The following is a 21,901-nucleotide window of genomic DNA, read 5'->3' as shown; positions in this document are numbered from 1 at the left end:
TGGCTTATTTTAGGCTGTTTTGTTGTTTGTTTGTTTGTTTTTTCTAGTAGAAAATAACCCAACGCACTTACAGGTACACCCGCACCGGAGAGTTAATAAAACAGTAGTTTGTAACGTTTTGCAGTTTGTCTGGACCCCGAGAGGCAGAAACGTTAGGCGAGTGCAGAAGAGAAGCTGTATTGCCAAAATTAATATTTTAGTAATCTCTCGTCTAAATCCACCTGTGAGGTTTTCCCTCCTGTGGTGGGTTCTCCTGGCCAACAGATCTTCGGGAGCCCGGTAGACAGTTTGAATAAAGTATTTTTATTTTGCATAAACACCGGAGGGTGGCTTGCTTTCCAGCAATATACGTTTGTCTATGGGCGTTTGTCTCTCCCTGGCTCCAACTCCAACAATGTGTCTCGTTCCGGCTGGTGCTAATAAGAGCGACAAGTGATAAAATACCAAGTCCCAGCTGGGCAATCTACTCACCTGCCGCTGTCTTCGAGGCCGGTCCTTTCACACCCCGCTACACGCCAGGCCCACCAACCACGCCCCCCTCCACACCACCATTTGAGCGCAAACATTTGTGTGTGCGCCTTTGTCTTCACTACACTGGTCTGTTTGCGGTCCTAAGACACTTTAATGACCCTTTACATATTTTTGGAGTCTTCTAGAGACAACTACCAACCTCCACCTCCGTGATTAAGAAAGACCGCTGTGATGTTGGTTGATCACAAAATTATGTTGTATTTTGGTCAAAGGTTACTTTTCTAGTGGGTTTTTTTCATGATTAAAGTCGTTAACTCCCTTACCCAGTGCTAAACAAAAACATTTTGGGACGTTTCACCCAACTCCTCAGCCTACTCCCACTCCCCAAAAAGCTATAAAGCTCTGAAAGAGTTTTCTCTCTCTCTCTCTCTCTCTCTCTCTCTCTCTCTCTCTCTCTCTCTCTCTCTCTCTCTCTCTCTCTCTCTCTCTCTCAAACCTGTATGTACCTTTCAGCATTAATGGATGTGTAACAGATGTGTAACTTACCCACTATAACAATCCGGACAGTTATTTTCCTCTTTGGTCCAGACAGTTTCCAAAAACAATTTTAAATGTGGACTCATCAGACCAAAGAACACTTTTCCACTTTTCATTTGTCCATCTTGGATGAGCTCGGGCCAAATGAAGTCGGCGACAAATCTGGGTGTTGTTGATAAATGGCTTCCACCTTGCATTGTAGAGTTTTAACTTGCACTTACAGATGTAGCGACAAACTGTAGTTACTGACAATGGATTTCTGAAGTGTTCCTGAGCCCATGTGGTGATATCCTTTACACACTGATGTTGATTTTTGATGCAGTACCGCCTGATGGATCCAAGGTCACGGGCATTCAATGTTATGTACAGAGATTTCTCCAGATTATCTGAACCATTTGGTGATATTATGCACCATAGATGGTGAAATCCCTAAATTCTTTGCAATAGCTGGTTGAGAAATGTTGTTCTTAAACTGTTGGACAATTTGCTCACCCATTTGTTGACAAAGTGTTGACCCTCGCCCCGTCCTTGTTTGTGAATGACTGAGCATTTCATGGAAGCTGCTTTTATACCATCTCATGGCACCCACCTTGTTCCCCTGTGGGATGTTCCAAATAAGTGTCTGATGAGCATTACTCAACTCCCTCCGTCTTTTTTGCCACTTGTGCCAGCTTTTTTGAAACATGTTGCAGGCATCAAATTCCAAATGAGCTAATAATTGCAAAACATAACCTTTTTTTATGAATAATTTTTGGAAAAAAAATATCCAAGTTCATGTCATTCATGGTGAAATAGGGTCTGATGAGTGTGGCAAGAACCTCACCTTGTGCCAGAAACGGTATTATACCGTACACATCCAATTGTGCATATACACAATAAATCCATCCATCCATTTTCTACCCTTTTTTATGAATATTTTTTTGAAAAGCAACATTAACTGTGGTATCACATGAATCAAGCATGAAAACTGTGGCATGGAAAGAGCAGTGACGCCAGGACGACTAACTGGCAAAGACAGGCTTAACTAACAGTCTCTTAATTGAAGCAAACTGAAGAACGTTTTTTTTGTTGTTGCAAATAATCATTAACTTTAGAATTTGATGCCGGAAACACGTGACAAAGAAGTTGGGAAAGGTGGAAATAAATACTGATAAAGTTGAGGTATGCTCATCAAACACTTATTTGGAACATCCCACAGGTGTGCAAGCTAATTGGGAACAGGTGGGTGCCATGACTGGGAATAAAAACAGCTTTCCAAAAAATGCTCAGTCTTTCACAAGAAAGGATGGGGCGAGGTACACCCCTTTGTCCACAACTGCGTGAGCAAATAGTCAAACAGTTTAAGAACAACGTTTTTTAAAGTGCAATTGCAAGAAATTTAGGGATTTCAACATCTAGGGCCCATAATATTATCAAAAGGTTCAGAGAATCTGGATATATCACTCCATGTAAGCAACATGGCCGGAAACCAACATTGAATGACCGTGACCTTCGATCCCTCGGACGGCACTGTATGAAAAACCGACATCAATCTCTAAAGGATATCACCACGTGGGCTCAGGAACACTTCAGAAAACCACTGTCACTAAATACAGTTCGTCGCTACATCTATAAGTGCAAGTTAAATATCTACTATGCAAAGCGAAAGCCATTTATCAACAACATCCAGAAACGCCGCCGGCTTCTATGGGCCCAAGATCATATAAGATGGACTGATGCAAAATGGAGAAGTGTTCAGTGGTCTGACGAGTCCACATTTTAAATTGTTTTTGGAAATATTTGACATTTTGTCATCCGGACCAAAGGGGAAGCGAACCATCCAGACTGTTATCAACGCAAAGTTGAAAAGCTAACATCTGTGATGGTATGGGGTTGCATAGGTGTGAAGGCACCATTAATGCTGAAAGGTACATACAGGTTTTGGAACAACATATGCTGCCATCTAAGCGCCGTCTTTTTCATGGACGCCCCTGTTTATTTCAGCAAGACAATGCCAAGCCACATTCAGCACGTGTTACAACAGGGTAGCTTTGTAAAAAAAAAAAAAAGAGTGTGGGTACTTTCCTGGCCCGCCTGCAGTCCAGACCTGTCTCCCATCGAAAATGTGTGGCACATTATGAAGCGTAAAATACGACAGCTGTTGAACGACTGAAGCTCTACATAAAACAAGAATGGGAAAGAATTCCACTTTCAAAGCTTCAACAATTAGTTTTCTCATTTCCCAAACGTTTATTGAGTGTTGTTAAAAGAAAAGGGGATGTAACACAGTGGTGAACATGCCATTTCCTAACTGCAGCCATGAAATTCTAAGTTAATTATTATTTGCAAAAAAAAAAAAAAAAAGTTTACGAGTTTGAACATCAAATATGTTGCCTTTGTAGTGCATTCAACTGAATATGGGTTGAAAAGGATTTGCAAATCATTGTATTCTGTTTTTATTTACCTCTAACACAATGTCCCTACTCATATGGAAACGGGGTTTGTATTCATATTGTAATCAATGATTCCTAGTTTGCAGTAATCGGCACATTTCGTTTTCTTACACACATTTTTGCATTTCTGACTTTCTTGGGACCTGAGAAAAATGCCTATCTCTTTGGGACCACCCTTTCTAGATCAATAACGAAGTGTATTTACAACATTAATAATATATACATACTATGTTGGCCCGGCGATGAGGTGGCGACTTGTCCAGGGTGTACTCCGCCTTCCGTCCGATTGTAGCTGGGATAGGCTCCAGCGCCCCCGAAGGGAATAAGCGGTAAGAAATGGATGGATGGGTTTACCAAGGTCACATGCGAGACAAATGAGGGAAAGCTGTCTCCTAAATTTGCTGGAATAGAAACAACTGCAACAGTTTACTGCCCTCTGCTGGTAGAAATGAACACAACAAAACATTTTGTCATGCAGAATCATTCAGGAAGGAAGCAACATTAAAAAGTGTTATTTTCTGGGCAAAGCAACACGTCCTGTAAACAACAGCTGTAATCAAATTTAATCCAGACTGCACTCCTAAAACGTTGTGATCATCAGGTTGCCAAAAGTCTAACGAGTAGACTTCTGTTTTCTAGCCAAACACGTGCAAAATAAAAGAACAATACACACCTGTTCATTGTTCTATTGCTTAAAAAGAAACCTTCGTCGCCGAATTCCTGGCTCCGCAGGATGAATCAAAACAACAACAACAAAAATTCAAGCTTCAAAATGTGTGCAAAATCCGCAGCATTTTCTTTGTTGGGATAACGTGTGGAAGCGTTTGTGCGTAGACGTCATCGGGAAAATGACAGCAAGATGAATATTTGAACAAAATAAATGCGTCGTGTGATCTGCAAACACGTTTACACATCATTGGTTTTGATTTGGTAAAGCTATGTACGTCTGCAATCAATATTCCAGTCAGAGTGCTACAGTATATACTGTACGTAGTCAGAGTGCTACAAGATATACATACATTCAGAGTGCCACAGTATATGTGCACATTCAGAGTGCTACAGTATATATGTACATTCAGAGTGCTACAGTATATACTGTACGTAGTCAGAGTGCTACAGTATATATGTACATTCAGAGTGCTACAGTATATACTGTACGCAGTCAGAGTGTTACAGTATATATTTACATTCAGAGTGCTACAGTATATATGTAGTCAGAGTGCTACAGTATATATGTATATTCAGAGAGTCACAGTATATACTGTACGTAGTCAGAGATCTACAGTATATATGTACATTCAGTGTGCTACAGTATATACGTACATTCAGAGAGCTACAGTATATACATAGTCACAGTGCTACAGTGTATATGTACATTCAGAGTTCTACAGTATATACTGTACATTCACAGAGCTACAGTATATACTGTATATTCAGAGTGTTATGGTATATACTGTACATTCAGAGTGCTACAGTATATACAATATATATATATATATATATATATATATATATATATATATATATATATATATATACATACACACACACACACACATTCAGAGTGCTACAGTATGTACATACATTCAGAGTGCTACAGTATATACGTACATTCAGAGTGCTACAGAATATACTGTACATTCAGAATGTGACAGGATATACTGTACGTAGTCTGAGTGCTACAGTATATACAAACATTCAGAGAGCTACAGTATATATGTACCATCAGAGTGCTACAGTATATACTGTACATTCAGAGTGCTACAGTATATGCTGTACGTACATCACTTGAATGCTGATACATTCTAAATTGTACCTTAAAACAATTTTTTTTTAAGTTTTCTCAGGGCATTGGATGGATTACAACAAGACTGATCAGTTTGTCTCAGAAGATGTTTCGTCTCTCATCCGAGCGGGCTTCATCACTTCATGCTCATAGACCTCCATTGGTGAGATGCAGTCCAGATGCTGGTGCCAAAACCCCAACTATTTATACACCGACAAGAGCAGGGCGTGCTCGGAGCAAGGATGGTTTTGCTTCTGACCCTCTTAGACTTGGATAAGACCGCTAGAGTCTGAGAGGATAATGCAGGATCCAAAGTACAAAACCCAAAAGCAGTGAAGTTGGCACGTTGTGTAAATGGTAAATAAAAACAGAGTACAATGATTTGCAAATCCTTTTTAACCTATGTTATTTTTGCAAACATTAACTCATTTGGAATTTGATGCCTGCAACATGTTTCAAAAAAGCTGGCAGAAGTGGCAAAAAAGACTGAGAAAATTGAGGAATGCTCATCAAACACTTATTTGGAACATCCCGCAAGTGAACAGGCTAATTGGGAACAAGTGGGTGCCATGATCGGGTATAAAAGCAGCTTCCATCAAATGCTCAGTCATTCACAAACAAGGACTTTGTCTACAAATGCGTGAGCAAATTGTCCAACAGTTAAAGAACAACATTTCTCAACCAGCTATTGCAAGGAATTTAGGGATTTCACCATCTATGGTCCGCAATATCATCAAAAGGTTCAGAGAATCTGGAGAAATCGCTGCACATAAGCGATGATATTACGGACAGGCGGTACTGCACCAAAAAGTGACATCAGTGTTTAAAGGATATCACCACATTGGCTCAGGAACACTTCAGAAAACCACTCTCAGTAACTACAGTTGGTCGCTACATCTGTAAGTGCAAGTTAAAACTCTACTACGCAAAGCGAAAGCCATTTATCAACAACACCCACAAACGCCGCCGGCTTCGCTGGATCTAAGATGGACTGATGCAAAGTGTATAGATGGGTGTTTTGTGGTCTGGCGAGGCCACATGTCAAATTGCTTTGGAAACTGTGGATGTCGTGTCCTCCAGAACAAAGAGGAAAATAACTATGCAGATTGTTCAAAGTGGAAAAGCCAGCATCTGTGATGGTATGGGGGTGTATTAGTTCCCAAGGCATGGGTAACTTACACATCTGTGAAGGCACCATCCAAGCTACGTTATCATAGACTTCACTGTAAGCGCTCTGAGTATCCAACAATAGAAAAGCGCGATATACATCTAATCCATTATTATTATTATTATTATTATTATTATAGACGCCCCTGCTTATTTCAGCAAGACAATACCTAGCCAAGTTTTATAGTGTGGTTTCATAGTAAAAGAGTGCGGGTACTAGACTGGCCTGCCTGTAGTTCAGACCTGTCTCCCATTGAAAATTGTGGCGCACTATGAAGCCGAACATACCACAACGGAGACCCCGGACTGTTGAGCAACTTAAGCTGTACATCAAGCAAGAACGGGAATTATTTCCACCTGAAAAGCTTAAAAAATGTGTCTCCTCAGTTCCCAAACGTTTACTGAGTGTTGTTAAAAGGAAAGGCCATGTAACACAGTGGTAAAAATGCACCTGTGACAACTTTTTTGCAATGTCTCTTTGCCATTAAATTCTAAGTTAATGATTTTTTGCAAAAAAAACTAAGTTTCTTAGTTGGAACATGAAATATCTTCTCTCTGCAGTCTATTCAATTGAATATAAAATGAAAAGGATTTGCAAATCATTGTATTCTGTTTTTATTTACCATTTACACAACGTGACAACTTCACTGGTTTTGGGTTTTTGTATTTATCCTCTCAAAGTTGGGATTTTTTTGCACCACAATTGTCGCCTCTGGTCCCTGCACCATCCTCTCAGACTAGAGCTGTCCTAAGTCTATAAGCTCCAACTAATGCTGCCAGTTCAAATGAGAGGCCGAAAGGTCTTCTGCGACAAACTGAAGAGTTCTCTTTGGATGGATGAATGAAAACTTCCGTAGACATTCGTAAAAGTTGGAGGATGGAAAACATCATTTTGGCACTTTAGTAGAGAGGAGCACATGAGGAAGTAAGTATTATTGCAAAGATCAAGGGAACTAAAATCCCTTAGGAATGGTGTGCTGCACTTAAATGCTGACAAGGAACTGAAATGTCCAGAAAATGGGGTCCCTGTCACATCACGGAACTTCACGTCATCAAGTATGCCCCCTAGTGGCTCTGAGGCTATGATCCAAGATTTCAGTTCGGGTGCCACAGTTTGGTCTTTGATTGTCTTTGTGTCCAAAAAAAAATAAAAATCTCTGGGTTAGGACAAAGACCACCACTCCGCTTACACACCCATGATTGCAGCCGAAGAGACGACACGGCGCCCATTTAGTTTTTGTGCTTACCGTCTTTTTTCTTCTTACAATCCGGCGTAAATGTGTGGAGGTAAAACGCCGATTGTTCCAGATTGTCAGTCCAAATCTGCGAGGACATGAGCGCGACTGGAGTAGCAAAATGTCCATCGTTAGACTCACTGGCGCCCCCCTCTGGTTAAGGAGAACTGAACTTTCTTTCCCGGCCCCTTTCTGCAAGAGGAAGAAGAAAAAACAAGAGCAGACTTAAGAGAAACATCACAGTAACACCTCCATCTCCAATTCACGGGTTTTCTACCCCTCAGCCCCGACGGGCCTGCTCGACGGCTCCCCCTTATGGTCACTTGCAGGAGGGCGGACGCGACCAAGCCATCCTGGTGCCGACTCAGGTTCCTCACCAGCCTGAGTGGGAACCAGTGATAGGAGGTCAGGAGAAGAAGAAAAATGCTACAGTTGGTTGAATGACAATGTTCCGCAGAATGTGCTGGAAGACGCACCATCGGCCTTTGTCGTCTTCACACATGAGCTGGATGACGTCACCACTTTTGATGACCATGCTGTCTGGCCCGTTCTGAAGGCAGTCCACTAAGGCCCGATATTTACCTGGAGACTGCCACACACACACACACACACACACACACACACACACACACACACACACACACACACACACACGCACACACACACACACACACACTGGTTATCATTTGGAATGGGGACCAAGTTGTTGATCGTGACTTGTGGGGACCACACTTTCTACAGGTTGTGGAGGCATTAAAAAACTCCAACTACCATGTATAGAAGGAAGATTGGGGGCTGCTGTGCAAATGTCTCACACTCAAACTAACCAGTAAACATGTTTTATGGGCCAAAGCTTAAAAATCACTTAGGCAACTTCAGAATGGATCTGAATATCATTTAAAAAGGTTTCCCTTTAGGGGACCTGTTTTTGTGTCCCCATACCGTCAGAGGTCCCCATATCGTCAGATGTCCCCTAAAGGTGAAAATGTGTAAACAGAGCAACGTCCCCATTAAGTCAGCTTTGCCAGAACACACACAAACACACACACACACACACACACACACACACACACACACACACACACACACACACACACACACACACACACACACACACACACACACACTTGTATTTTCTCACTTCTTGAGACCTGCCCTTTCTAGATATATAAAGATTAGTATTTACAACAATAATAATACACACATACTAAGCAATTATGAAAAATATTGTTGTGGAAAAATTAGTTGGCATTTCACAAGAAAAAGGTCACAAATTCACAAGAAAAACGTAGAATTTTGGCAGTATGATAATAAAAGTCGTCATTTTACTCAACACAAGTCACAATTTTACAAGAAAAACGGAACATTTGTGCAAGATTATGATAAATCTTGGAATTCTACTCAACAGTCGCAATTTTACAGGAAAAGCTTAAACTTTTGGCAATTTTACGAAAAGAGTTGTCATTTTACTCGACAAAAGTCACAATTTTATAAGAAAACTTTGAAATGTAGGCAATATTATAATAATAGTCAAAATTTTAAGTTAAAGTACCAATGATTGTCACAAATTATTCCCTGCATTTGACCCATCACCTTTGATCACCCTCCGGCAGGTGAGGGGAGCAGCGAGCAGCAGCGGTGGCCGCACCCAGGAATTTTTTTTGTGATTTAACCCCCCAATTCCAAACCTAGATGCTGAGTGCCAAGCAGGGAGGTCATGGATCCCATTTTTATAGTCTTACTTGGCAAAATTATGACAAAAGGTCATAATTTTTCTCAAAAAAATCACTATTTTACAAGAACAACCAAAAAATTGTCAGTATTGCAATAAAAGTCAAAGTTTTATACGACAAATGTCACCATTTTGCATTAAAAATTAATATTTTTGCATTAAAAAAGTAATAAATTGATGAAAAAATAAGTAATTATAGAAGAAGTTGAGCAATATATTGCTTTTTCTAAATATTTTTTTGTAATTGGTTTTTAATCTTCATTATTTACTTTAAGTTATTACAGTACGTCTCTATATACATATTTACTGTATAAATGTTGGCCAAAGGGGGCGCATTTAAATTTCTTACACACACTTGTTATTCCATATGTTGACCAGAGGGGGAGCACTTTTAAATCGGTAATGTGTGTGTGTGTGTGTGTATATATATGTATCCACACATTATTTTATTTTTATTGAGTTCACTTATTGACACAAGTGTTGCACAATGAAATGAAGATTTAATGTAAATCACTGAATATAAGATGACCCGTTTTAAAGAAATTCATAACTATTTTTTAAAGAGACAATATGTTTAAAATCATGGTTTCAACATCTTCATTGTCCAACACTTGACATGATCCTGTGAACTTGTTGCATTCCGGGAAGTTTAGCGGTAATCCCCCGTGGTGAGTGCCTGTGAACAGTCCGTGCTCCCAGGATCAGATAGGACAGCTCCAGTTTGAGAGTATGGTGCAGGATCCAAAGGCGACAGTTGTGGTGGTTTTGCAACACAATAGAGCAATGAGCATCCTTGTCCGGGCATGTCCCTACTTAAGGAGGATAACGTCTCTGGGTTCTGCATTATCCTCTCAAACTAGAGCTGTCCTATCCAAGTCTTAGAGTCTAGTTGTGATCGAATCAATGACCTGGGAATTCTGAAGTGGTTATTTTAGGGGCGCTGAATTGAAATGCACCTCAGCTTTTGACCAGGAGTTACCTCCAAGGACACAGCTACGAACAATGGGAGACCGGGCTTTCTGCCCCGCCGCTCCCTGACCCCCTTAGTGCACCACATACTGTTAATGTTTTTAAACAAGGCTTAAAAACTCTTCTTTTTAAAAAAGCCATTTTTTTTTAGATATATGCATACTAGTTCTAGCTATTAGGCTGTTCTTGTTCTTTATTTTTATTATATTTTTATTTTATTTTATCTAATACACTGTAGCACTTTGAGGTTGTTTACTCAATGCAAAGTGCTTTTTTACAAATAAAAAATCTATTATTAGTATTCCTATTATCAGGAGTAAGAAAAAAATGAAAAAATAATATTATACTGCTTATTCCTCACCAGTTTGAGCAATTGTGCGTCAGACCGGTGGTCCAGAATGCCTCCAGACGTTTCCTCCAGGCAATTGTTTGATGAGTGATGAGCTCCCGGCCAACCTGTTTGATAAATATATTTAGTCTGGACAAATGTATTTTTGGTGGAATATTACGATAAAATAAAATCTTGAGTGAGATATACGCACTCCTGCGGTTCATCAGCCGTCGTTTAGGGGAGCGCCGCTGACGATCTGGACTGCTCCTACTGGACTCCGTGTCTTCTGAGCTCATTGAGGCCCTCTGTTGCTTACTGGTGGGAGTGACACAACAACAACGACGACGACGACGAGAGAAGGTCATTTAGTCTGGCGTTGCATTCAGACACTCAGACGTCAGCATGATGGGACATGGAGCAGCCATGTGTCAACTGTTGAAAACGTGCTCATAAACACTCATGTTTTGTAGAGGGTGACCATGTCTTAGCATACAGGAAGTATCTTGGTCTTACAAACCCCAAAAAACAGTGAAATTGGCACGTTGTGTAACTGGTAAATAAAAACAGAATACAATGATTTGCAAATCCGTTTCAACTTATATTCAATTGAATAAACTGCAAAAACAAGACATTTAAGGTTCGAACTGGAAAACTCTGTTATTTTTTGCAAATATTTGCTCATTTGGAATTTGACGCCTGCGAAATGTTTCAAAAAGCTGGCACAAGTGGCAAAAAAGACTGAGAACGTTGAGGAATGCTCATCAAACACTTATTCAAATCTCATCCACCGTAATAAAAACGATCCTAAATTTTTGTTTAGTACGGTAGCATCGCTAACCCAACAAGGGACCCCTTCCAGTAGCTCAACCCACTCAGCTGATGACTTTATGCAATTCTTTAGTAAGAAAATTGAAGTCATTAGAAAGGAGATTAAAGACAATGCGTCCCAGCTACAACGGGGTTCTATTAACACTGACACGATTGTATATACGGCGGATACTGCCCTCCAAAATAGTTTCTCTCGTTTTGAGGAAATAACATTAGAGGAATTGTTACAACGTGTAAATGGAATAAAACAGACAACATGTTTACTTGACCCTCTTCCTGGGAAACTGATCAAGGAGCTCTTTGTATTATTAGGTCCATCAGTGCTAAATATTATAAACTTATCACTTTCCTCGGGAACTGTTCCCCTAGCATTCAAAAAAGCGGTTATTCATCCTCTTCTTAAAAGACCTAACCTCGATCCTGACCTCATGGTAAACTACCGACCGGTGTCTCACCTTCCCTTTATTTCAAAAATCCTCGAAAAAATTGTTGCGGAGTAGTTAAATGAACACTTAGCGTCTAACAATCTATGTGAAACCTTTCAATCCGGTTTCAGGGCAAATCACTCGACGGAGACAGCCCTCGCAAAAATGACTAATGATCTATTGCTAACGATGGATTCTGATGCGTCATCTATGTTGCTGCTCCTCGATCTTAGCGCTGCTTTCGATACCGTCGATCATAATATTTTATTAGAACGTATCAAAACACGAATCGGTATGTCAGACTTAGCCCTGTCTTGGTTTAACTCTTATCTTACTGATAGGATGCAGTGTGTCTCCCATAACAATGTGACCTCGGACTACGTTAAGGTAACGTGTGGAGTTCCCCAGGGTTCGGTCCTTGGCCCTGCACTCTTCAGCATCTACATGCTGCCGCTAGGTGACATCATACGCAAATACGGTGTTAGCTTTCACTGTTATGCTGATGACACCCAACTCTACATGCCCCTAAAGCTGACCAACACGCCGGATTGTAGTCAGCTGGAGGCGTGTCTTAATGAAATTAAACAATGGATGTCCGCTAACTTTTTGCAACTCAACGCCAAAAAAACGGAAATGCTGATTATCGGTCCTGCTAGACACCGAACTCTATTTAATAATACAACTCTAACATTTGACAACCAAACAATTAAACAAGGCGACACGGTAAAGAATCTGGGTATTATCTTCGACCCAACTCTCTCCTTTGAGGCACACATTAAAAGCGTTACTAAAACGGCCTTCTTTCATCTCCGTAATATCGCTAAAATTCGCTCCATTCTGTCCACTAAAGACGCTGAGATCATTATCCATGCGTTTGTTACGTCTCGCCTCCTGTAACGTATTATTTTCGGGTCTCCCCATGTCTAGCATTAAAAGATTACAGTTGGTACAAAATGCGGCTGCTAGACTTTTGACAAGAACAAGAAAGTTTGATCACATTACGCCTGTACTGGCTCACCTGCACTGGCTTCCTGTGCACTTAAGATGTGACTTTAAGGTTTTACTACTTACGTATAAAATACTACACGGTCTAGCTCCATCCTATCTTGCCAATTGTATTGTACCATATGTCCCGGCAAGAAATCTGCGTTCAAAGGACTCCGGCTTGTTAGTGATCCCCAAAGCCCAAAAAAAGTCTGCGGGCTATAGAGCGTTTTCCGTTCGGGCTCCAGTACTCTGGAATGCCCTCCCGGTAACAGTTCGAGATACCACCTCAGTAGAAGCATTTAAGTCTCACCTTAAAACTCATTTGTATACTGTAGCCTTTAAATAGACTCCCTTTTTAGACCAGTTGATCTGCTGTTTCTTTTCTTTTTCTTCTATGTCCCACTCTCCCCTGTGGAGGGGGTCCGGTCCGATCCGGTGGCCATGTACTGCTTGCCTGTGTATCGGCTGGGGACATCTCTGCGCTGCTGATCCGCCTCCGCTTGGGATGGTTTCCTGGTGGCTCCGCTGTGAACGGGACTCTCTCTGCTGAGTTGGACCCGCTTTGGACTGGACTCTTGCGACTGTGTTGGATCCATTGTGGATTGAACTTTCACAGTATCATGTTAGACCCGCTCGACATCCATTGCTTTCCTCCTCTCTAAGGTTCTCATAGTCATTATTGTCACCGATGTCCCACTGGGTGTGAGTTTTCCTTGCCCTTATGTGGGCCTACCGAGGATGTCGTGGTGGTTTGTGCAGCCCTTTGAGACACTAGTGATTTAGGGCTATATAAGTAAACATTGATTGATTGATTGATGATTTGGAACATCCCACAGGTGAACGGGCTAATTGGGAACAGGTTGGGTGCCACGATTGGGTGTAAAAGCAACTTCCATGAAATGCTCAGTCATTCACAAATAAGGACGAGGAGAGGGTCACCGCTTTGTCAACAAATGCGTGAGCAAATTGTGGAACAGTTTAAGAACAACATTTCTCAATGAGTTATTGCAATGAATTTAGGGATTTCACCATCTACGGTCTGTAATATCATCAAAAGTTTCAGAGAATCTGGAGAAATCACTGCACGTGAATGCCTGTGACATTCAATCCCTTATTCATCAAAAACTGACAGTGTGTATAGGATATCACCACATGGGCTTAGGAACACTTCAGAAAACCACTGTCAGTAAATACAGTTTGTCGCTACATCTGTAAGGGCAAGTTAAAACTGTACTATACAAAGCGAAAGCCATTTATCAACAACACCCAGAAATGCCGCAGGCTTTGCTGGGCCTGAGCTCATATAAGATGGACTGAGACTGATGCAAAGTTGAAAAGTGTTCTGTGGTCTAACGAGTCCACATTTCAAATTGTTTTTGGAAACTGTGGACTTTGTGTCCTCCGGAACACAGAGGAAAAGAACCATCTAGATTGTTATCGGCTCAAAGTGTAAAAGCCAGCATCTGTGATGGTATGGGGGTGTATTAATGCCCAAGGCATGGGTAACTTACACATCTGTGACAATGCTGAAAGGTACATACAGGTTTTGGAGCAACATATGTTGCCATCCAAGCAACATTATCAGGGACGCCCCTTATTATTTCAGCCAGACAATGCAAAGCCCCATTCTGCAAGCGATACAACAGCGTGGTTTTGTAGTAAAAGAGTGCGGGTACTAGACTGGCCTGCCTGAAGTCCAGACCTGTCTCCCATTGAAAATGTGTGGCGCAATATGAAGCCTAAAATAGCACAACGGAGACCCCGGACTGTTGAACAACTTAAGCTGTACAGCAAGCAAGAATGGGAAAGAATTCCACCTGGAAAAGCTTAAAAAATGTGTCTCCTCAGTTCCCAAATCTTTACTGCGTGTTGTTAAAAGGAAAGGCCATGTAACACACTGGTAAAAAAGCCCCTGTGACAATTTTTTTGCAGTGTGTTGCTGGCAATAAATTCAAAGTTAATGATTGCAAAAAAAAAGTAGTTTCTCAGTGTGAACATTAAATATCTCGTCTTTGCAGTCTATTCAATTGAATATAAGTTGAAAAGGATTTGCAAATCATTGTATTCTGTTTTTATTTACCATTTACCCAACATGACAACTTCACTGGTTTTGTGTTTTGTAAAAAGCAGCTCTCGTGACAGAAATAAGGAGAAAGCATGGAGCCCCGAGCTTGCATCACATGCAGTGCATGAGATAAATAAGAGCCATTCAGGTGGGCTTGCTGTGCAAACACTACGTTTTACCACTGAGCTTTAAGACGGGGGTTAGTGCCGCTGGGGGCGCGGGCGCACACAAGGTGGCCGTTGCCGGGGGCTTCGGGGTCGGGGGCTCCGGGATCGTAGGCACATAAACACGCCAGATGATGCAGAGACCAGCCCTGGCAGGCAGCCCCTCGGGCCCCCGCTGGATGGCCGCAAGCCCCTGCAGGGTGGGGGGGGGTGGGTGAAAGGGCAACCAGAGACAGTTGGACAGATCTGATGCCCACACACAAAGCCTTGGACCCTGTCACTGTTACCCAAGATTGCTTGTTATTTTTATTGGATAATAGTTGTTAGCTTTTCCTTTATTACCTCTTGTGTTATTTATTTTACCCCATATTTGTTCCCACAATCGCACCTTAAGTTGGAGTCTTTAATCTCGTTATATGCAAATATAATGACAATAAAGTCTATTCTATTCTACATTAGTCCACTTGCCTATGTTCACAGAATATTTACACATTCTATAGTAGGGTTGTCCCGATACCAATATGTTGGTACCATTACCAAAATGTATTTCGATACCTTTCGATACTTTTCTAAATAAAGGGGATCAATAAAAATAATCCATCCATCCATTTTCTACCGCTTATTCCCTTTTGGGGTCGCGGGGGGCGCTGGCGCCTATCTCAGCTACAATCGGGCGGAAGGCAGGGTACACCCTGGACAAGTCGCCACCTCATCATAAAAAATGGCATTATTGGCTTTATTTTAACAAAAAAATCTTAGGGTACATCGAACATATGTTTTTTTTCTTGCAATAGAAGAACAATTTAGTCCTTAAATAAAATAATAAATATACGAGACGATTTGTATTTTCGTAGTAAGGAAACAAACAAAAGCTCATTTTGGTACCGGTACCAAAATGTATTTTGATACTTTTGTAAATAAAGGGGACCAAAAAAAAAGGCATAATTGGCTTTATTTTAACAAAAAAAATCTTTGGGTACATTAAACATATGTTTTTTTTTCTTGCAATCAAAGAACAATTTAGTCCTTAAATAAAAAAGTAAATATACAAGACAATTTGTCTTTGAGTAGTAAACAAACAAAGGCTCCGGATACCAATATTTTAGTACCGGTACCAAAATGTATTTCGATACTTTTCAATACTTTTGTAAATAAAGGGGACCAAAAAAAAATGGCATTACTGGCTTTATTTTAACAAAAATGTTCGGGTACATCAAATATATGTATATTTTCTTGCAATCGAAGAACAATTTAGTTCTTAAATACAATAGTAAGCATACAACAGAATTTGTCTTTTCGTAGTAAGTAAACTAACAAAGGCTCTCGATACCAATATTTTATTACCGGTACCAAAATGTATTTCGATACTTTGTGATACCTTTCGATACTTTCGTAAATAAAGGGGACCAAAAAAAAAAGGCAATATTGGCTTTATTTTAACAAAAAAATCTTAGGGTACATTAAATATATGTTTTTTTTCTTGCAATCGAAGAACAATTTAGTCCTTGAATAAAACAGTAAATGTACTAGACAATTTGTCTTTTAGTAGTAAGTAAACAAAGGCTCCCGATACCAATATTTTAGTACCGGTACCAAAATGTATTTCGATACTTTTCAATACCTTTCGAAATAAAGGGGACCAAAAAAAATGGCATTACTGGCTTTATTTTAACAAAAAATGTTAAAAAACATATGTTTAATGAAACCTTTCTTACAATCGTAGAACAATTTAGTCCTTCAATAAATAGTAAATATACAAGACAATTTGTCTTTTAGTACTAAGTAAACAAAGGCTCCCGATACCAATATTTTAGTACCGGTACAAAAATGTATTTTAATACTTTTCGATCCCTTTCGATACTTTTGTAAATAAAGGGGACCAAAAAAAAAAAGGCATTATTGGCTTTATTTTAACAAAAAAATCTTAGGGTACATTGAACATGTTTTTTTTCTTGCAATCGAAGAACAATTTAGTTCTTAAATAAATAGTAAACATACTAGTCAATTTGTCTTTTAGTAGTAAGTAAAGAAAGGCTGCCGATACCAATATTTTAGTACCGGTACCAACATTTATTTTGATACTTTTGTAAATAAAGGGGTCTTAAAAAAAGGCATTATTGGCTTTATTTTAACAAAAAAATCTTTGGGTACATTAAACATATTTTTTTTCTTGCAATCGAAGAACAATTTAGTCCTTAAATAAGATAGTAAATATACTAGACAATTTGTTTTTAGTAGTAAGTAAACAAACAAAGGCTCCCGATACCAATATTTTAGTACCAAAACCAAAATGTATTTCGATACTTTTCAATACCTTTCGATACTTTTCTAAATGAAGGGAACCAAAAAAAAAAGGCATTATTGGCTTTATTTTATGAAAAAAATCTTTGGGTACATTAAACATGTTTTTTTTCTTGCAAACAAAGAACAATTTAGTCCTTAAATAAGATAGTAAATATACTAGACAATTTGTCTTTTAGTAGTAAGTAAACAAACAAAGGCTCCCGATACCAATATTTTAGTATCGGTACCAAAATGTATTTTGATACTTTTGTAAATAAAGGGGACTAAAAAAAAGGCAATATTGGCTTTATTTTAACAAAAAAATCTTAGGGTACATTAAACATATTTTTTTTCTTGCAATCGAAGAACAATTTAGTCCTTGAATAAAATAGTAAATGGACTAGACAATTTGTCTTTTAGTAGTAAGTTCACAAAGGCTCCCGATACCAATATTTTAGGACCGGTACCAAAATGTATTTCGATACCTTTCGATACTTTTCTAAATAAAGGGGACCAAAAAAAAATTGGCATTATTAGCTTTATTTTAACAAAAAATCTTATGGTACATTAAACATATGTTTTTTTTCTTGCAATCGAAGAACAATTTAGTCCTTCAATAAATAGTAAATATACAAGACAGTTTGTCTTTTAGTACTAAGTAAACAAAGGCTCCCGATACCAATATTTTAGTACCGGTACCAAAATGTATTTCGATACTTTTCGATCCCTTTCGATACTTTTGTAAATAAAGGGGACCAAAAAAAAAGGCATTATTGGCTTTATTTTAACAAAAAAATCTTAGGGTACATTGAACATATGTTTTTTTTCTTGAAATCGAAGAACAATTTAGTTCTTAAATAAATAGCAAACACGCTAGACAATTTGTCTTTTAGTAGTAAGTAAAGAAAGGCTGCCGATACCAATATTTTAGTACCGGTACCAAAATGTATTTTTTTTACTTTCCTAAAAAAAAATGGCATTATTGGCTTTATTTCAACAAAAATCTTAAGGTACATTAAAAAAATGTTTGTTATTGCAATTTAATCCTTAAATAAAATAGTAAACATACTAGACAACTTGTCTTTTAATTGTAAGTAAACAAACAAAGGCTCCTAATTAGTCTGCTGACGTATGCAGTAATAAATTGTGTCATTTATCTACCTATTATTTTGTCATAATTATTAAGGACAAGCTGTAAAAAAATCATTATTAATCGACTTGTTCATTTACTGTTAATATCTGCTTATTTTCTGTTTCAACATGTTCTATCTACACTTCTGTTAAAATGTAATAATCACTTATTCTTCTGTTGTTTTGGATGATACCACAAATATAGGTATCAATTCCGATACCGAGTAGTTACAGGATCATACATTGGTCATTTTCAAAGTCCTCATGTGCCCAGGGACGTATTTCCTGAATTTATAAACATAATATGAATTGTTTAAAAAGGAAAAAATATCGATGTAATTATAGTAGTATTGACTAAGTATACGCTCTTGTACTTGGTATCATTACAGTGGATGTCAGGTGTAGATCCACCCGTGGCGTTTGTTTACACTGTGATGCCAGTGAGCTATTGTATCCTCCTACGGTGTGTAGTGAAGCATGTTTAGCTATTCCTCATCCTGGAGTGATAACGACACTTTTAAGAAACTTACTTTATTTATCACCATGGAGGCGAGGATCTGTGATTTGGCAGTAGCTAAAGCACTGCAGACTGCGGCTGGGCGTTAGCCAGTCTTAAAGCACCTCTTCCTGAGGGTGTTTCAGTGTTATAACATCCCCTTTATCTTTACTTTTTATGCCAAAATGCGTCCATTCTACCTTTTCTGTCTACACACTGTGTCTGCTTGAAAGTACTCTGTGATAATGCGCTGCCGAACATGCTCCTGTGCTTGTAAAACCATCATGACGTGACGACGCGCGGAGTCGAGCGTAGTACCGTCTTTGATTCATTAGTACCGCCATACTATATTAGTACCGGTATACCGTACAACCCTATTCTATAGTTACATACACATTGTTTCCTTTTAAATCATCTCATTACATCCATAATATTTACTGGAATCCAACATGGCCACTGACCTGTCACAAGGTGGCGGCGAAAGCTGCATGTGCTCTACCTGTTGTCCGTTTTGATGGGCCTCATCTGGAAGGGCGACATTGAGGGTATGAGTTGGCCGCCTACTGAAAAGTGGCGAACCACGGACAAAGATAGGTCAGTTGAAACCATGGAAACGGCTTAAATATTTGCAGTAAATACCTAAAAACACCAGCGCATTTAAATAGAGGATTTTTGACTAGTGGTCCCTAACAAGATTTTGTTAGTGCTCCATCCATCTTCTTTTGCATATCCGAGGTCGGGTCGCGGGGGCAGCAGCCTAAGCAGGGAAACCCAGACTTCCCTCTCCCCAGCCACTTCGTTCAGCTCCTCCCGGGGGATCCCGAGGCGTTCCCAGGCCAGCCGGGAGACATAGTCTTCCCAACGTGTCCTGGGTCTTCCCCGTGGCCTCCTACCTAAAAACCTCCTTATGGAGACGTTCGGGTGGCATACTGACCAGATGCCCGAAACAACCTCATCTGGCTCCTCTCCATGTGAAGGAGCAGCGGCTTTACTTTGAGTTCCTCCCGGATGACAGAGCTTCTCACCCTATCTCTAAGGGAGAGACCCGCCACCCGGCGTGGGAATCTCATTTCGGCCGGGATCTTGTCCTAACCCAAAGCTCACGACCATAGGTGAGGATGGGAACGTAGATCGACCGGTAAATTGAGAGCTTTGCCTTCCGGCTCAGGTCCTTCTTCACCACAACGGATCGATACAGCGTCTGCATTGCTTGAGACGCCACACCGATCCGCCTGTCGACCACACCATCCACTCTTCCCTCACTCGTGAACAAGACTCCAAGGTACTTGAACTCCTCCACTTGGGGCAGGGTCTCCTCCCCAACCCGGAGATGGCACTCCACCCTTTTCCGGGCGAGAACCATGGACTCGGACTTGGAGGTGCTGATTCCCATTGTTTGTGGTCCAATGTTGTCTTTAATTTAATTATTGAATAATATTACACTATTGGTGGGCCGCGGCCCTCTAACGTCGTCGCCACACATACAGTAGGAAGGGAATTTAGATGAAAAAAGAACCACCATCCCATGTTATTTAGACCAAAAAGACGTCTTTGACATTTACAAATAAAAATCATAATATGACCCCTTTAATGTGCCTTATACTCCGGTGCGCCTTATATATAAAAAAAGATGGAAAATAGACAATTCGCCGGCCGTGCGCCTTATAATACGGTACTGTGGAGGGGGGCGTGGCCTGTGGGCCTGCCGGGGAGCGGGGTGTGCAAGGACCGGCCTCGAAGACAGCGACAGGTGAGTAGACGGCCCAGGTGGGCCTTGTTATCCAATCACCTGTTGCCTTTATTAGCAGCAGCCGGTACGAGACACGTGGTTGGAGTTGGAGCGAGAGCCAGAGAGAGAGAGACACATAGGCTCATTTCGCTGAAAAGCAAATGCACTATTTTATGGAAATAAAACAGTGTTGTACCCCTGATCTGGGCTCTCATGGCAGTGTGGAACCCACGAGAAGGAAACCTCTACAGATACTTTTTAAAACCGAATCAAATTGAGATTTTGCGAGCGATACAAACATCTTTAGAAATATCATCACATGTAATACGTGTCTTATAAGTATGATTGCCACACTAACACACCGACCTCGTAGTAGCCTCTGCTGGTTGGTCAAGATCCGACGGAGCTCGCTGAGCCACGACGTCTTCACCTCCACGCTGGGAGCCTGTCGCCGTGACACAAACAACTGCAACGTGACTTGATGTGTGAACGTGGGCCGAGGAAAGAATACGGTTTTTAGTGCCGTTACCTGAACCACATACACTTCCTCTCTGCCACTGTACCAAATCTCAAACTTCCTTGGATCTCCTTTGACGTTCTCCGTGATCCCCACGGCTGTCATCTGCAGAGAGAAGCACAGGCCTCAAATTTGCTTTATATGCAAAATGGACTTTTGAATGTTTGAACAGGAATATACCGTGGGGCAAAAAAGTATTTAGTCAGCCACCGATTGTGCAAGTTCTCCCACTTAAAATGATGACAGAGGTCTGTAATTTTCATCATAGGTACACTTCAACTGTGAGAGACGGAATGTGAAAGAAGAATAAAGGAATTCACATTGTAGGAATTTTAAATAATATATTTGTAAATTATGGTGGAAAATAAGTATTTGGTCAACCATTCAAAGCTCTCACTGATGGAAGGAGGTTTTGGCTCAAAATCTCACGATCCATGGCCCCATTTATTCTGTCCTTAACACGGATCAATCGTCCTGTCCCCTTAGCAGAAAAAAAGCAGAAAAAAAGCAGAAAAAAAGCAGAAAAAAAGCCCCAAAGCATGATGTTTACACCCCCATGCTTCACAGTAGGTTTGGTGTTCTTGGGATGCAACTCAGTATTCTTCTTCCTCCAAAG

The 21,901-nt window shown here is 40.2% G+C and overlaps 1 protein-coding gene across 7 annotated transcripts in view; it reads right to left on the bottom strand.

The window, feature by feature from the left end:
- Positions 1-3,217: 3,217 nt before the first annotated feature.
- mcf2a (MCF.2 cell line derived transforming sequence a) overlaps positions 3,218-21,901 on the bottom strand; it is a 77,763-nt gene continuing 59,079 nt past the window's right edge. For 4 of the 7 annotated variants that reach the window (XM_061900311.1, XM_061900312.1, XM_061900313.1 and 1 more), the window contains 8 exons: positions 21,298-21,390; positions 21,135-21,213; positions 19,501-19,564; positions 10,872-10,975; positions 10,691-10,785; positions 8,105-8,217; positions 7,906-8,009; positions 3,218-7,820 (listed from right to left, as the gene is read on the bottom strand). In XM_061900311.1, coding sequence (XP_061756295.1) covers positions 7,786-7,820; positions 7,906-8,009; positions 8,105-8,217; positions 10,691-10,785; positions 10,872-10,975; positions 19,501-19,564; positions 21,135-21,213; positions 21,298-21,390 — 687 coding nt within the window. In that variant the 3' untranslated portion in view covers positions 3,218-7,785. Of the gene's footprint in view, positions 7,821-7,905; positions 8,010-8,104; positions 8,218-10,690; positions 10,786-10,869; positions 10,976-19,500; positions 19,603-21,134; positions 21,214-21,297; positions 21,391-21,901 lie in introns of those variants that run through there. The other 3 variants (XR_009806774.1, XM_061900315.1, XM_061900317.1) reach the window with 3 other exon arrangements.

This window comes from Nerophis ophidion, linkage group LG05, assembly GCF_033978795.1.
Source record: "Nerophis ophidion isolate RoL-2023_Sa linkage group LG05, RoL_Noph_v1.0, whole genome shotgun sequence".
In the NCBI taxonomy this organism is placed as follows: Eukaryota; Metazoa; Chordata; class Actinopteri; order Syngnathiformes; family Syngnathidae; genus Nerophis; species Nerophis ophidion.
Note: the sequence above shows the minus strand (reverse complement) of the source record. Positions and strands in the feature narration are given on the sequence as shown.